The sequence below is a fragment of the Nerophis lumbriciformis genome, linkage group LG05 (genome assembly GCF_033978685.3).
Source record: "Nerophis lumbriciformis linkage group LG05, RoL_Nlum_v2.1, whole genome shotgun sequence".
NCBI classification, from domain to species: Eukaryota; Metazoa; Chordata; class Actinopteri; order Syngnathiformes; family Syngnathidae; genus Nerophis; species Nerophis lumbriciformis.
Window position 1 is genome coordinate 51,357,833 of NC_084552.2, and position 17,975 is coordinate 51,375,807.

Genomic DNA, 17,975 nt, shown 5'->3' on the forward strand with positions numbered 1-17,975 from the left:
AGGGCTGTCATAATCTTGAAAATTTTATTTCAAAGGTAGTAAACATGTTTGTTTATGTTCTCACAATGAAAATATTCAATTTGTAATTAAAGATTCGTACTTTGCGAAAATTCATGTCAGGAACCAATTAACAAAGATAAACAAACGAGGGATTACTGTATATTATATTTCTTGTGTATATTTTTTGTTATAAAGTTTAACCGCATTGCAAAAAAAATAAACCACAGCTCTTTTAAATTAATGTTTTAAACACAATAGAAACAGAGCAATAGTTAAAATTGCCATTTATTGTAATCCATAATTACAAAGGTAAAGGCATGCGCACTTGAGTGAGCCTCCATCATAGCCCAAGAAACAAATATTCGTCCAACATTTCATGCAGAAAATAGACTTAACCTTTTATTTTTTTATAATATCTGCCTGCCATCTGAACAATAGGGGCGGTCTGCAACACATCCAATAACAGTTCTTCAGTCTATTTTCATTTTTCTTGCCATTCAGAAATTTAGATTCGCCATAGAAACACCAAACATTTTTTATAGGCTCCCTGTTGCCCCAAAATACGCCATTACTAAGCACTCCCCCTCCAGAAAAACAAATAACACAAAAATGCGCCACTGCTTGTGCCAATTTTGTTTACACGCTGAATCAAATGTGGAGCCAAAACAAAAAAGAGCTGCTGACATGCATCTGAGCTGACTAAGACGTACAAAGAAACAAAGTCGAATGCTTCCTTCCTCCCCACCTTCACACACCCGTCTGTCGCTGCTTGCAGGCTGCTGGCCTCAGAAGGTGAGAGAGGAGGAGCATCGCACAGTTGGGCCAAAAGCTAAACAAGTCTCACTGTCTGTCCCCTTTTCTGCTACTTGTCTTGTTCCACCACTTTCGTCTCGTTCATGTACTTGTCAATCAGGTGAAGGGGCACTCCGCGTTTCATGAGTTCGTAGAAGGTAAACCCTCCTGGAGGGGGGAGGGGCAAGAGGGGACATTGGTCATCATGTCGGCAGGCACAGATGGACGGCAACAAGGAGACACAGAGCAGGTTTAAGCGGTGTCCCAATTCAGTCCTTGTTAATATTCACATTCTGAAAGCCTCAAAGAGAGCGTAGTTCTTACTGTAAATCCATGCGTGCCGTTACAGGAACAACGCTGTGCTATTGTAGTTTTGCTTAAGAAGTTGAAAAGATAAAGGATAAAAGTGAATTGGATCGCATTGAGACTAGGGATGGGTGAAATGGCCGAAAATCTATAAGGCGATAAATATTGCAGCCTCTTCTTAACATGATACAGTCGACAAGCAGACAAAAAATATTATTAATATCGTCCCTACTGCGCTAAAATGAGAAAGAAAGCAGGCAGGACTTGGTTTGAGTTTATTGAATCCACATAAGCCTTTTATATATGTATATATACAGTGGAACCTCGATTTACGAACCCCTCTACTTGCAAACTTTTCGATTTACAAACTTTTCGATCGTGTGTGTGAAAAATGTTTGCGTTCAATCATTCATTTTGTGTGCCGCCTGCAGGCAAAAATCAAGGCGCTGTATTTTCGGGGAGGCCTAGCCCTCCTCGCTTTGCAGTGCTAATCGCTACTCAGTGCTTCAGCGTGTCTGCTTTTTCTGTGCTTTTTCACCTTTCGACTAGTTTTGTCCATTTCGCTAACTCAGTATGAGTCTAAAAAAACTCAACAGACCAGCGTAAAAGGGAGGGAATCGCTGTGGAGTTAAATAAAAAAATTAAAAAAGGACTAATTTGCGAGCAGTACAATAATGGCGCTCACAATTATGGAAGAATTGATAAAGCAGGCTTCGTACCACAGCAAGTTTTAATTGTTTTGAAACCAGACTTTTCTGGAAAAATTTGCCAGAGCAGGCTTATTTCAAAGCGGAGGAAAAGACACTACCACTCGTTCAGCGGCATGTCTTTTAACGCCCATTTCCTTCTCCCTCTGTCTCCTGCTTTCTCCTCAGCGCCTCTACTTTTTAAAATGCTTATTATTGTAGCAATATGGTTGTTAAAAGTTAAGGATTTTTGTGGTTTCTGATCGTTTGTGAGGGCACCATAGTGCCTTATGTGTGCGTGCGCGTATTGGCAGTATATAGTACAGTTTCGCCTGTTAATAAAGAGAAAGTTGATCCATCACTCCCTTATGTTTGTTTGATATACAGCACTTTATTTTGTGTTCAAATTGTCCAAACCTTCACTAAAATATGGATTTTTGTCAAGGATGGAAACCATTGTTTCTGATGGAGAAATGTGCTTCACTTACAAACTTTTCGATTTACAAACCCCGTTCATTATTCATTAGGTTTGTAAATCAAGGTTCCACTGTATCATATACAGCCATGCTGAATGCTTGTCTGTCTATCTGTGTTGGCACTTGATGAATATATAACTGCTTAAGATCATTTTCATTGCGTTTCAGCAGATTAATGGCAATTCAACTCATTTACGCTCATCAAAGCTCTGAGAAGGGTTTTCCTGCACCATCTGGTGGTTAAGGGGCGCAATCAAACCAAAACGATATTTTCTTGTTTTCAAATCAACAAAAATGAGATTCATTCGGCGTTCGTAGAAACTCATAGTTATATGTATACCAGGATTGCAGTCCGTTGGAAAATAGTAGTTTTATGGGAGTCAGTGGGGCCGAAAGAGTTGTTAAGAAAAAGAGGGTATACTTTATGTTTGTATCCTATCCTAACAATGTTGCGATCAAAAACACAATGCAATTTTATAAAAAATGAATCTAAAATTTCCAACCGCGAACCTTCAAAATGAACAATCATATCACATAGGGAACACATGTAGAGGTACACAAGGTACGTACAGATCATAATTAATTAATTGTATGTATTTTTTTTAATCGCTCTACAGTTTGTTTTACATTTGACCGCCCTAGTTTTGATATTTTATAGTTTGTTTCTCCGTCTGAAAACCAGTGAAGAATGTGAAAATGTTACCGTATTTTTCGGACTATAAGTCACAGTTTTTTTCATAGTTTGGCCGGGAGTGCGACTTATACTCAGGAGCGACTTATGTGTGAAATTATTAACACATTACCGTAAAATATCAAATAATATTATTTACCTCATTCACGTAAGAGACTAGACGTAAAAGATTTCATGGGATTTAGCGATTAGGAGTGACAGATTGTTTGGTAAACGTATAGCATGTTCTATATGTTATAGTTATTTGAATGACTCTTACCATAATATGTTACGTTAACATACCAGGCACGTTCTCAGTTGGTTATTTATGCCTCATATAACGTACACTTATTCAGCCTGTTGTTCACTATTCTTTATTCATTTTAAATTGCCTTTCAAATGTCTATTCTTAGTGTTGGGTTTTATCTAATAAATTTCCCCAAAAAATGCGACTTATACTCCAGTGCGACTTATATATGTTTTTTTCCCTTCTTTATTGTGCATTTTCGGCCGGTGCGACTTATACTCCGGAGCGACTTATACTCCGAAAAATACGGTAGTTGTTTTGTACATAGTTGTAAAACACCTGCAACAAAGTAGGACAGAACTGGGACACAGCTTGCGTCGGCCGAGGCTTGCAAGAAAAGCGTATTTCATGGTAAAACATTGCACACATAGCCGCTTTGCACAAATACTTAACAGGCACAGAGTAGAAACCCTAAAAAGCCCTAAAAGGGTACTGTATGTAAACTTAGCACTAAAACGTTGTACTCACCTCATGTCGCTGCACAAAACACTGAGGAGTCACAATATGGCAACCAGAGAAAACACCCAACATAAAGTAGTCCACCTATGAGGCTTCATGCACATCCTGCCACATTAAAGGCTGGCGTTGTTTCGCTGCGTCCTTGCGCTCCCACCCAACTCAAAACGTTAAAAAGCAGGCGGACTGAGGGATGCATAATGAATGACATAAGCTTCATATGCCAAATCCATATGAAAGCTTACCTTATATGAGAACAAACATATTCATGATTCTTGAGTGTGGACTGGGGGAGAGAGAAGAGAAGAGGGGTTAACAAAAAAGTTTACGCGGGGTTATATGTGTGCACCAGGGAATATTGTTGAGTGATTACTGAACTCTTTAAATGAAGGAGTTAACTGGTAAAAAAAAAAACGTTGCAACTTGTCAAAGTAGTAAGGATGGAAAAGATGGTAGACCTTTGGAGGTTGTGGGGATGGACAAGTGACTAAAACACTTGTATTAACATTAGCTTGTTTAAATTGCTAATACTAACATGTTTCACTGTGAGAAAGTGAGTTAGCTTGTTGATCAGGGGTCCCATTCACACACTACTACGGTGTAGTATGTACAGTATTAGGGGTGGAACGGCTAAGGAAAAACTATTCTGAATCGTTCGGTTTACCTGACAACATTTGTGTTGTTTGAAATATTTTTTTTTTTCGTGTGTGTTACCATATCTCGCTTCACATTTGAACCGACAAGGTACCAATTCCTGGTACCTGGGAATCAAGACTGGTACTCGTCGGTACCAATTTTTTTGTATTTTGGGTTTTTTGGAGTTTTTCTTTGCCCAGATGCAGGTTTCGGATCAGGGGATGTTGTTGTGGTTTGTTCAGCCCTTTCAATCAAAATCAATCAAAATTTGATTGATTGCTTTTGTGTGTGTTAGTAAATGTTAATTGTTTGCTATTAAAATATATTGTTAATGTAACATTTAAAAATGAGCTGCTTATGATAACTATGCTGTCCAGTTGTTATATCTTGTTTTCTTAGTACAGTTGAGTCGCATTTGCAATGCAGTTGCACTTCCAAGACAATAAATAGATGGCAGCACTGTATAGGCTATCTATGGTATGTTGTCAAACTTGGCAGAAGCTTTTTCCAGGAAGCTCAATGTGTCATGTTGCGCCATACAAAGTGTTTACACTGTACATATTCGGAAAATCGCCATGTAAAATCGTTAATGCTAACAGCCTGTCAATGGCAAATTCAATTGTACATTACCATCAAGCTAGCGCATTTAAGAGTGTAGCCGTTTGCTTTACGTTTCCGGGATTTTCTACAAAGCATACCTGCTCTCTTGGTGTTGAAAATTGCAGCATTACTTAGCGGGAGTTTGGTTGAGTCCGCCTTGAGTGCTGCTTGAATGATTGTTTTTTTGAGCCGGTGATAAATCTGCAGCCGGTCGTGTCGAGGCTGCAACCGAACGTTCCTAAAAAAGTACCGAATTCGCATCATACTGAACTTTTTTAAAGCATATTCTGAATGTTTTTTCCCCAAAATTATATGTTTTAAAGTGCTGTATTTGTTTTATTTTCTATTATTATGTTGTGGCAAAGGATGAAAGTATTTACCAAGCGAGATTTCAACCCCTGCCTCATCAATAACACATCTCCAAATCGTTAAGACTTTGACGCGATGCTAACAAGACTGCTCTCAGCTGTTATCATCATTCTGTCCAGGGAAAGTGGAGATGAACTATTGTTTCAAGATGCACTTCATCTTTGACATCAATAATATAGATTTGGTGTAAGCGATGTGGAATGGCAATGCATGGCATGCAACGCGAACACATTGAATGCTAACAACACGAGTAATAATCATAGCTGCGACTGTCAAGTTGACAAAGTTCATGCAGAACTTATGCCGATGGTTTCAGCACATGGAAACCCAGTTCTAACTTAGAGGAATTACCCAAAATGTGATGAAGTACTTTCACGTCGGGGCCGTGTTGTAGTGGCCGGGTGATTACCATAGCAATGATGTTTGGAGGATCAGAGTACTGTAATCAACAGTAGTATATTGGGTGAAACGAGTGTAAAATGACTATCCATCCATCCATTTTCTACCGCTTATTCCCTTTTGGGGTCGCGGGGGGCGCTGGAGCCTATCTCAGCTACAATCGGGCGGAAGGCGGGGTACACCCTGGACAAGTCGCCACCTCATCGCAGGGCCAACACAGATAGACAGACAACATTCACACTCACATTCACACACTAGGGCCAATTTAGTGTTGCCAATCAACCTATCCCCAGGTGCATGTCTTTGGAGGTGGGAGGAAGCCGGAGTACCCGGAGGGAACCCACGCAGTCACGGGGAGAACATGCAAACTCCACACAGAAAGATCCCGAGCCCGGGATTGAACCCAAGACTACTCAGGACCTTCGTATTGTGAGGCAGATGCACTAACCCCTCTGCCACCGTGAAGCCCTGTAAAATGACTATATGACTGTTATTTAATTTTTAAAGAGCTCTAATTATGTTTTTTTTTTTTAAAACAACGTATTTAGGAGGTCGTAAACTTTTTGATGCTCTTTTTTTTTCTTTTTTCTTTTTTTCTTGTTCAGTTTTTATGCTCAATGGCAATAATAATAGTACTTCCCGAAATTGTGTAAAATTGTCATGCCTGGAAGCAAATAACCACGATAAACGGGGGACGACTGTAATCAGTCTGGATGACATCTTCATTGCTAACTAAGTTAATGATAACTTGACAGCTACTAATACTAAAGTTTAGGCACCAAAAATTAACTGATGCATCCTTGTGTGCGATCACTCTTACTTTGAGAGGGGACCTATGATGAATTTAGTCTTTTCTAAATGATAAATGTTGTTAAAAAGTAGGATAGGTGGAGGAGCTCCTGCAGAGTCTGAATGGATCAGCGAGTGTGAAGGTGTACTTAATGTTGTGACCGGGTGAATCTATATAATGTTAATAAAATATATATTTTTAAGTGTGTCTGGTATAAAATATAGTGTTGACAACTTCCGGGTATATATTCAAACAGTCTGCATTTTCAAAAAATAAATGATGATACTTTTGGAGATGGTGGGGCGTGGTCTCATTTGCAATCTGGGAACACGTACACAACGGAACGTTTTGCAGACACACTCAAAAAACGGGTTATAAAAGTGATTGTAACAAAATTTGCACAAAATTTACACCAAAGAATATTCAATACATATTATTATCTATCTTTTTCATCTCAGGGCCCAACTTTTGTACCCTTAAAGAGGCCCACTCAAATATTAACACAGAATTAATAGACGTACTCTTGATTTTAATTCAATAATTATATCTAACCTACTTACAGTTTACAAACTTGTCAAACGATATGAAAGCATGTGTTAATCACAAAGATTATTATTTCTTTAACATATAAACCTTAGGCTGAGGTCAAGCTGATTAGAAAAATAATTACTAACCAAATATACTGCATAAAATGAGACTCATAAATAACTGACGAAAAATACATTTTCATACAATTATGTTGTGCTAAAATAAATAAACTAAATTGATAATTAAAAATATGTTTTTAATTACACTGTCAATAAAATTAAAGTGCATATGAAAATACAGCATTTTTTTTAATTTAGTGATCATTTTAGCGCTGAAAAAAACTTCTTTATGACTTTAGCTGCAGACTTTTGGTTTGATATAGTCATTACAGCCACAAGTGGTGGAAAGATAAGCGGAAGAGAATGGATGGATGGATGGATGGATGGATAATTTTTGCGCTGAAAAAACTCTATGACTTTAGCTGCAGACTTCTTTGTTTGATATACAGGTAGTAGAGATGCGCGGATAGGCAATTTATTTCATCCGCAACCGCGGCAGAAAGTCGTCAACCATCCGCCATCCACCCGATGTAACGTTTGATCAGAACTGCATCCGCCCGCCATCCGCCCGTTGTTATATATCTAATATTAATAAAAAAAATAAAAAAAAAAGGGTGAAAACTACGCGAATTGCACCTTGTGCAGACAAGATTTTTCGATCGGACACGGAGGAATTAGTGATGTAAAAGACCACGTTGGGACAAAAAAACACAAGTCTAATGCCGTTGCTAGCGATACAAGTGGAAAACTTTCAACGTTTTTCGTCGCCCAAACAGATTCTTTGGATGTGATAAATGCCGAAGTTTTATTTACGGAGGCAATAATTGAGCATGGACTTCCAATCGCACTGGCTGATCACATGGGACAGTTAATAATGTAATGCAACCTTTAAAAATCATTACGCGGTGATCGCGATCCCAAAAATAAACTTTTCTTGCATGATAATGTCCAGAAAAATTCGCTTTATATTACTATAGAGTCCTTTTAACGAATGAGTTTGATGGTTTATCACAAACCTTAAATGAAAGAAGTCCTTAATTGTTCTCCTGCAGCATGGCCTTGCTTTGTGTTTGGTGCGCCATCCTGTCAGCTGTATTTCACAGCACGACATACTGTTAAAAGTGTTTATACTATTTATACTTTCAATTAACAAATTGAAGTCTTGTGAAAGGTTGACAGGATAACTGGCATTAACTGTCAAAATAATTTCAAACTATTGAAGTTAGCTTACAGAATAAACATGTCAATCAACCCATATGATTTTTGCTGTAATATTTTTGTTTTGAAAAGTCACTGTGACTGATAGAAAAGTGATGGTTTTAGCAACATTTTAACCTGTCTGAATGCTAATAATCATTTTGCGAGCAAGCAGGTAAGCTGCGCGGGCGGAGCGCGCGGAGTGACCCATGTTACGAGCCCCCGGCCACGGGGGTGGCGGGCAGGTAAGCTGCTTACCTGCTGCGCATGACGCCGGCCGCGGCGAAAGCGGACGAGGCGGGGTGTCGGTGCGGTGGGCGCGGTAGTGACCCTGGACGTGCGTCGGGCCCTTCTCGCGGATCGCCTCAGCTACGGCTCCCGGTGGGGCCCTCTCGGGGGAAGGAGCCTCGGTCCCGGACCCCGGCGAGGCGTCCCTCCGCTCCGTAAAAGTGTCCATCTCTTTTTTTTTTTTTCTTCTGTTGTGGCATATGCTGCAGGTGCCTGCTCGTTTTTCGTATGTGGGTAACAACATTTAACTATGTATATATATTTCCCAATTGGTTTAACTGCCACCCGCAAAAAAAAAAAAAAAATCTAATTAATCCGCCCGACCCGACCCGCGAGCGGATAAAATCTTATTTTTTTAAATTTCATCCGCCCGATCCGCGGATAATCCGCGGACTCCGCGGTTGTGTCCGCAAACCGCGCATCTCTAACAGTTAGTCATTACTGCCACAAGTGGTGGAAAAGTGTATTACAACTTAGTGCCACTGCAGCCAATATGGACCGCAGATGAGAAAGATATGTTTTGGTGGCCCTTTGGAGGCGCTCACGGCCCAACAATGGCCTCTGATTTAGTGATTTAGTGTATCAATTAATGTAAGGATTTTTTAATTTAAAACAAAGGTCAGAGATTTAGGAGCCCTTTTCCAGTTTTATTTTATTAGATATTTTTGTAAGAAAATGGTACTTTTCGGAAAATATGTTATTCTAGGGGCGTTAAAAAACAACAACAATGTACACCGAAGCGAAAATATTTTCACAAAAAAACGTTAAAAAGGTCCAAACCATGGATTTTGTGAACCGTTCCACCCCTAGTATGTATGGGTCAGAAGTAAATATTACAAAAATGGATATTAATGTACTACTGACAATCACTGTGACACAGAAGAGCAGATACAGTACTTACATGTCCTTACACGCCAGCCCTTTTGCATTTTCCACAACACTCATGACAAACACTGGCACCACATTTGAAGTCGCCCCCAAAGCTATATTCCCTTCCATAAATGAGTGGCTCTCAAACTTTTTTCACCAAGTACCACCTCAGAAAACACTTAGCTCTCCAAGTACCACCATAATGACCAACATTAAAATACAGTAGCGCAGTAGGCCTAAGGATTAATTAAAATCAAGGCAGAGGGTTTTATTTAACAAGTATATTGAATATTTACACACAGTTTGAACAGTAACACTGTGTTTGAATATTTAATGAAGTGATTCTTGGGCGTACGTGGTAACAGTTTGAGAATCACTGCCATCAATTATTACTCACATTGCACGTTCTAACTTACATGAGGAGCTTAGTAAAACCAGAACCACAAATGAAGTGCCAGACTAGTACAGTCGCCTCATCCAGGTGCCCACTGACCTTTGACCTCCAGCTTACACTCCACCGTGGCCTCTCCCAAGTCGTTGATGGCCTTGCATGTGTACATGCCGCCATCGTAAGGGCTGGGCTTTCTGATCTCCAGAGTGCACACCCCTTGGTTGCTGAACATGCGGTAGCGCGGGTCGTCGCTGATGGTGATCTTGTTCTTCATCCAGCTCACTTTGGGCTGCAGGCAGACACGCGAAACATCAGCAACATTTCTAACAACTACTGTAACCACTTAGGTCTGAGGTCTTCAACAGGGGCTCGCTCAATGTTTGCTTGTCTAGACTTTTTGAAAAAAAGATACTGTTTTATATTCCCCATGCGATTCTGCACAAATGTATAAGTCTTTAAATACTTTGATCTAACACAATGTAGAGTAGTTTAGAAATGGCAGCGACATGGCCAACCTACTCACTGTACCTTGCAGCTTTGAAATAAAAAAACATGAATAAATAATTAATGTCATTATATTCATTTTAGATAGATAGTACATTATTGATTCCTTCAGGAGAGTTACCTCAGGAAAATTAAAATTCCAGCAGCAGTGTACAGAATTGAGATTGAATTTAAAAAGTAAAAAGTAAATAATGGGGGTATAAATGGAAATAAAATAGAAAATATTACAATGAGAATAAAAATAAAAAGCAACAATAAGAATAAAAATATAAGAGTAAAAATAAGAATATAACAAGAGAAACTAGGCAGTAGTGACCATGTTATGAAACTGTATTGCACTGTTGGCATTTAAGCAAGCTAGTTGCCACTTAAGGATTAGCAACCTGAGCTGTCAGATAGCGAATAGCGCCCTAGTTGCCAGCTAACGATTAGTGGCGCTATACTCGGGCCGCTTCATTTTATACAGCCTGCAAAAAATAATATGCGTCAATAATATACTTAATCATTTTTTTACTAAATGTATTCATCTATTCCATTTTGACAGTAAAATGACTTGTACAGTACTGCATGCAATTGCATATACTTAATCTTTATCCAATAATGCAAGAAATATGTATACATCTAAATAAAAATAAAATAAATACTTAAATATCTGCTTAATTAATTATTTCAAGCAAGTCATTTATCAATTTGTACACTGTAAAAATGACATTTTACGGTAAAAAACAACAACTTGCAGCTCATTTGCCAGAATTTTACAGTAAAAAAAAAAGTGGCACCATTTCTCCATTTACAGTAAAAGGTTGTAAAAAGCACCGACATGGTAAATGAGCTGCCAGTTTTTTACCGTAAAATCTACACATTTTTTACATTTACTGTACGTAAAAATATATAATAACCAAATGCATTGTCAATTGTGTAACAATATCACAAGATGAATCCAGTGGTTCTCAAAGTTCTTACACTAAGTACCACCTCAGGCAACATTTGGCTCTCCAAGTGCCACCATAATGACCAACATCAAAATACAGTAGCGTAGTAGGGTTAAGTATGCATTAAAAACAAGACAGGGGTTTTATTTAACAAGTATATTCAATATTTTTGGCTACTGTAACATTACACACAATTTGAACAGTAACACTGTGTTTGAATATTTAATTTAGTGATTCGTTGGCATACCCGTAGATGGAGCCCGCACACCACACAGTTTGCGAATCATTGCTATGTTTATATTCCTATATTATTCCGTGTTACAAGCAGCCCTCTGAGGGCGGCCATAACTGCGTGTGGCCCTCAATGAAAAGGAGTTTGACCCCCTTGCCCTAGTTTTTGAGTATATTTGTATTGCAAAGTACGTCATGCGTCATCAGCCAGGATGAGCTTTGTAACCTGTTTGGAAGAGGTTTAATTTGAATTTATATGCACCAAACAATATATTGCGAAAGTTGGTTTGAATGGAGAACTGATTCTGAATCGAATTGTCACCCCAAGAATCGGACTCAAATTGGACCAGTTTAGTTTAAAATAGGGCTGGGGATATGGCTGAAAACTAACTATCACGATTTAAGTGTTTTTTATCAGTCGATAGCGATAATTATTGATATTGTTATGACCTATTAAAAATATGGACCAGGAGAAAAATATATAAAATGTAAACATGTTATTTAAAATGTAACCTTCCACTGATTAAAATACTCTCAGCTACCAAAGCAGAAAGGAAAGGAAATGTCCACTCATCCATGGAAAACATGTAACATGTGAACAAAATTCTAAAATCACTTTGAACACTTAACAATAAACTCTTAAAAGGAAGGTGCAAAAATAAGGAGTATAAAAGAAATGCTTAGGAAAGTGTAACAATATAGTGTGAAAATGTAAACATAGAGAAATGTGAGAAGTTTAGTGCCAGGAAGTTACGGCTGTGCTCTAAAGGGTATCACCTGTCTTGGTGCAGGGACGAGCGCCTTGCATCTTTTTACAAACAAAACTGACCGCAGTCAGTTCCTGTTTTATCCACACTTTCTTCGCTCTCTGCAGCACTCATTTGGACTTTCTCTTCTCACTCCATGCAGAGAATGAACCGCAACCAAACCGATAGTTGGTACTGTTACCCGATTGGCTGTCAGCGTGTGGCTCCCACTGATCAGTGACCACTTTCTACGTTGCTCGGTTACCAGAGAGGGAGTGCCTTTGTTCACGCAACCAACCTTGCTTTGCAACATCCGATTTCTTCCAACGAAGAAGAAAATAAATTATCCAACGTTTTATCGAACACACATTTTTCAGTGATATCAATTACGTGTCAATCGCGTTATGTATTGATATAATTTTACTGCCCAGCCCTAGTTGAAATTACCATTATATATATATACAATAAAGTTAAAGTACCAATGATTGTCACACACACACTAGGTGTGGCGAAATTATTCTCTGCCTTTGACCCACCACCCTTAATCACCCCCTGGGAGGTGAGGGGAGCAGTGGGCAGCAGTGGGCAGCAGCGGTGGCGGCGCCCGCGAATCATTTTTGGTGATTTAACCCCCAATTCCAACCCTTGATGCTGAGTGCCATTAGTATCTCTCCATCAGTTTTGGAGTTCTTGGCCTGTGAAACTGTTGAAGTTTCATCATTGGTGGTTTACATGGGGTCTACCGCCTACCTTGGGGTTAGCTCGCACGCTGCAGTTGAGAGTGGTGTTGTAGCCGGCGACGGCTAACGTGGTGATCAGCGGCTGTGTGAACAGGGGCGCTTCGTTGTAGTCGTGGTCGTTGTACTCTGGAATTTTCATCTGCATGCCTGTGGGGGAGGGAGAGGGACAAAGGTGAGTGGGCTTGTGCATGGTAAAGAGGGATGTCATGTGGGGAAATGCGTCTGTGATGATTTGATGAGCATAAACACTCGATGCGGTTGTTTTGGGCCACAACGACTCGGGGCGGCCACACGATTATGGTGATTAGGGTCACTTCAGCAGCTGGTCATAAACGTGGTTATCATGCTGTGCAGGTGTTTGCTTGTTCTAGTTTAATGGACTGAATGGACACAATTATACGAACCCCAAAACGAGTGAAGTTGGCACGTCGTGTAATTCGTAAATAAAAACAGAATACAATGATTTGCAAATCATTTTCAACTTATATTCTATTGAATAGACTGCAAAGACAAGATATTTCATGTTCGAACTAAGAAACAACATTTTTTTTGCAAATAATCATTAACTTAGAATTTAATGGCAGCAACACACTGCAAAAAAGTTGGTACAGGGTCATTTTTACCACTGTGTTACATGGCCTTTCCTTTTAACAACACTCAGTAAACATTTGGGAACTGAGGAGACCAATTTTTGAAGCTTTTCAGGTGGAATTGTTTCCCATGTACAGCTTATGTTGTTCAACAGTCCGGGGTCTCCGTTGTGGTATTTTAGGCTTCATATTGCGCCACACATTTTCAATGGGAGACAGGTCTGGACTACAGGCAGGCCAGTCTAGTACCCACACTCTTTTACTATGAAGCTGCGCTGTTGTAACACGTGGCTTGACATTGTCTTGCTAAAATAAGCATATGTTTTTCCAAAACCTGTATGTACCTTTCAGCATTAATGGTGCCTTCACAGAAGTGTAAGGTACCCATGCCTTGGGCACTAATACACCCCCATACCATCACAGATGCTGGCTTTTGAACCTTGCGCCTAGAACAATCCGGATGGTTCTTTTCCTCTTTGTTCCGGAGGACACGACGTCCACAGTTTCCAAAACCAATTTGAAATGTGGACTCATCAAACCGCAGAACACTTTTCCACTTTGCATCAGTCCATCTGAGATGAGCTCGGGCCCAGCGAAGCTGGCAGCGTTCATGGGTGTTGTTGATAAATGGCTTTGGCTTTGCATAGTAGAGTTTGTACTTACAGATGTAGCGATAAACTGTAGTTACTGACAGTGGTTTTCTGAAGTGTTCCTGAGCCCATGTGGTGATATCCTTTACACACTTGCAGCAGCTCATTGAGAAATCTTGTTCTTAAACTGTGCGACAATTTGCTCACGCATTTGTTGACAAAGTGGTGACCCTCGCCCCATCCTTGTTTGTGAATGACTGAGCATTTCATGGAAGCTGCTTTTATAGCCAATCGTAGCACCCACCTGTTCCCCATTAGCCTGTTCACCTGTTGGATGTTCCAAATAAGTGTTTGATAAGCATTCTTCAACTTTCTCAGTCTTTTTTGCCACTTGTGCCAGCTTTTTTGAAACATGTTGCAGGCATCGAATTCTAAATGAGCTAATATTTGCAAAAAATAACAACGTTTTCCAGTTCGAACGTTAAGTATTTTGTCGTTGCAGTCTATTCAATTGAATATAGGTTGAAAAGGATTTGCAAATCATTGTATTTTGTTTGTACTTACGATTTACACAACGTGCCAACGTCACTGGTTTTGGGGTTTGTACTTTGTCTCTGCTAAACTTCTACTCTGCAGTGACTCAACATTACCTTTATAATAGTTTTGGTTCGATTGAGCAGTATCACGGCTGTGTCCATTCAAAAGCCCATAGAGATAATTGCTAATTTAGCATTGCTTTGAATGCTGTCATCTTGACAGATTCATGGCAGTATTTCTAAAACGACCGTACTATTTAAGTGCATATTGTAACCGAAACTTTTCCTTAAAGGTATAAGGTGTGATCTACTAAAGGTTTGCATGCATTAAAACACGTGCGAACTTTACAGCACACGCAGAGCTGATCTACGAAACTCGTGCACAGAAGATTGTCTCTTAAGTGAGCAAAATAAGGAGCGCAATCCATTTAGCGTGTCTGTCTTCCTACCGCCCGAATGCAGCTGAGATAGGCTCCAGCACACCCCGCGACCCCGAAAGGGACAAGCGGTAGAAAATGGATGGATGGATGGTTTCAATGCTGAGAGGAGAAAATGCCAATATATTCACCCAGCATGCACAATGTGATTTATCGATGCAGAAACTGTTCTGCGGGTGCCATTTTGCATGTTTATTTAGTACGTCTGAAATCTTTGTGCAGAATGCCACGGTTACACACATAGCTCTGAAAAAGGAGGGGATCGCGCTGCAACAATAGGTAGACTGACAATATGTTGTCCTATGTGTGTGTGTGTCAACATATTTGGACTATCATAAATTGAACATTATAGACATGTCGTCTATTCAGCAATATCACTTTTTGATTGTATAACTTCTGGACAATTTTTGTGTCTGCTAATGTTTTTTGTTATGTTTTTCATGTAGGAAATATATTATTAACATAGGTCTTATATGAAAAAAAACTTCTTGCAACATGCATTTTCTTGCGTTCGGATCATTCCAGACGCATGAATGCTCTCGGGTGTTGTGATGGTCCTTTGCCTCCCCGCAGAGCGCACTGTCAGCGTGCTAAAGATAGTTTAATGTTGTATAGATTGCGTTTCTATATTGCAGAAAATGTGTTACATATTATAGATGTGTGCTGTTTGAGCATTTTTTGAGTCAATTTATTTGTTGGCATTTAAAATTGCAACATTAGCTAGAGGTTGTTTGGCTAAGTCCGCTCTCAGTGATCGCCCATTGCCACCGGGTGTCATACACAATCAAGGTACCTTAAGATGGAACTGTTGGATTTTTGTGAATCTGTGCCCGGTAAGACCGGGGTAAATCGGTCGGTAACCAAAAAAATTGTGGATTCGGTACCCATCTCTAATTACTGCAGTCAGCACCTAACGTGTTACACCAGCAATATTAAAGACCAAAATGGGGCCACAAAATAAATCGTGTTTATTGCCACAGAAAGCCACGGTCCTTTAATCAACCACAACTAATTTATATAGCCCTTAATCACAAGTGCCTCAAAGGGCTTCACAAACCACAACGACATCCTCTGATCTGAACCAACATCCGGGCAAGGGAAAACAACAAAAGCCCGAACTGGTAAAAACAAGAAACCGTGGGAAGGGACTGCAGATGTGGGGATAGTCTTGAGTCATACCTGCTTTGGCGATGATGGCACTTTTCTTGGTTTGGGTGGCTGATTCGCTTAGTCCACACATGTTCTCTGAGTAGACCCTGAAGTAGTACTCATTCCCAACCACCAGTTCGGTGATGGCGATAAAGTTGCGATGGTAGTGCTCGAGGCATGTGAACCATTCCTTAATGAAAAGATCGAAACATGTCAGTACTTGGTACAACATTTATTTAACATGACCAAGTGGGTTTTAAACATCTACCATTGTCTTCTTATCTGCCTTCTGAATGGTGTAGCCTGTTATCTGTGTGTTGCCATTATCCCTTGGTGGCGTCCAGCTGAGAGCCACATTTTCCCCCCATACTTCCTCAATGGTCACCATCTGGGGCGGCCCAGGGAGGTCTAACAATACGAAAATGAAAAATTACTCTTGGGAAAATTATGTCTTTTCACGCTTCCTTTCCTCACCTATGACTTGTATGTCCATTACGGCTGAATCCACGTGGCTTTCTACCTGCACCGTCATTTCATACTTCCCAGAGTGACTGCGCTCGGCTTTACGGATGAAGATGATGCTATCGGAGTCTGTGTTGCGGATGTTGACGAGGGTCGGATCTATGGGTTGACCGTCCTTCAGCCAAGTGACCTTTGGCCTGGGTTTTCCCTAGGGACATTGTCATGGGTGTCAATAAGATGACTTCTCTCCAGCGATGTTCCAATTATTGTCAGGGCGTTGAGAAGTCTCTTACCATAAATGGCACCACAAGGTTGACTGATTCTCCAACTCTTCGGGTGTAAGTTTGCTTCAGGTGTCGCGGGACGCGGATCTTGGGCGGTTCTGCGAACAGAAGCATGCCACATAATTCATGACTTACTTCCATTTTAATGGGGCTTCTAGAGTTTGACTTACCAATAACCTCTTTGACAAGAACAGCGTGCTGAGTTGTCCGTGGAGCGCTGGCTCCAGCGGCATTGATGGCCTTGACTCGAATTAAGATTTTGGAGTCAGGTTTCAGTCCTGTGAGGGTGTATCTGGTCTTGTCTATCAGTTTGTCGTTAGCTTGTATCCACTCATCAGCTGTTGGCAAAGAACAATCCAATGCAAAGATGGTTTACTACCAAGTCATTCCTTGACTAATCTGTTCGTGGGCATTGCTATGTCACTCTCTGCGGCGTTTTCTTACTTCCTTCAAGGCAGTACTCTACTACATATCCATCAAGACCAGCAGCTCCGATGGTTTCAGGTGGACGCCACTTCACAGTCACAGTTGTGTCGGTCACGTCATCCACAACCAGCATAGTGGGCTCACTGGTAACAGCTTAAAGGACACAAATTATTACTTATGAGTCAAATGTTTTCTGACAGGAAAAGATCCACCCACAAACAAGAGCATAGCGTCTTACTGCTAATGAACAGATCGTATACACCACGGCTATTCAAAGAAATTATTTGGAGGCCACATTTCCAGAGAACGAAGTACCAGTGGGCCGGACTTCTCCCTTCACTATTAATTTAATTTTGTATATTCCTGAGAATTGACAGTCTTTTTTAAGGACCTACGGCAAAAAGCTAGTCAAATATCGCTTGTATGACAACACTATAGTGTTTTTAACAATTGGCTGCAAAAACGTTAGCCTTTTCAAAGTTTATTCAACTGAACTCATGAGCCGGTCTGGTGTCATTTCTAGGCCGG

At 40.2% G+C, this 17,975-nt stretch overlaps 1 protein-coding gene across 3 annotated transcripts in view; it reads right to left on the bottom strand.

The window, feature by feature from the left end:
• Positions 1–267: 267 nt before the first annotated feature.
• The window catches only part of mybpc1 (myosin binding protein C1), a 56,028-nt gene continuing 38,320 nt past the window's right edge, over positions 268–17,975 (bottom strand). For 2 of the 3 annotated variants that reach the window (XM_061959557.1, XM_061959559.1), the window contains 9 exons: positions 17,466–17,600; positions 17,192–17,359; positions 17,031–17,119; positions 16,750–16,945; positions 16,544–16,683; positions 16,306–16,465; positions 12,984–13,120; positions 9,923–10,109; positions 268–960 (listed from right to left, as the gene is read on the bottom strand). In XM_061959557.1, the coding sequence (XP_061815541.1) occupies positions 863–960; positions 9,923–10,109; positions 12,984–13,120; positions 16,306–16,465; positions 16,544–16,683; positions 16,750–16,945; positions 17,031–17,119; positions 17,192–17,359; positions 17,466–17,600 (1,310 nt within the window). In that variant the 3' untranslated portion in view covers positions 268–862. Of the gene's footprint in view, positions 961–3,938; positions 3,980–9,922; positions 10,110–12,983; positions 13,121–16,305; positions 16,466–16,543; positions 16,684–16,749; positions 16,946–17,030; positions 17,120–17,191; positions 17,360–17,465; positions 17,601–17,975 lie in introns of all 3 variants that reach the window. The other variant, XM_061959558.1, reaches the window with a different exon arrangement.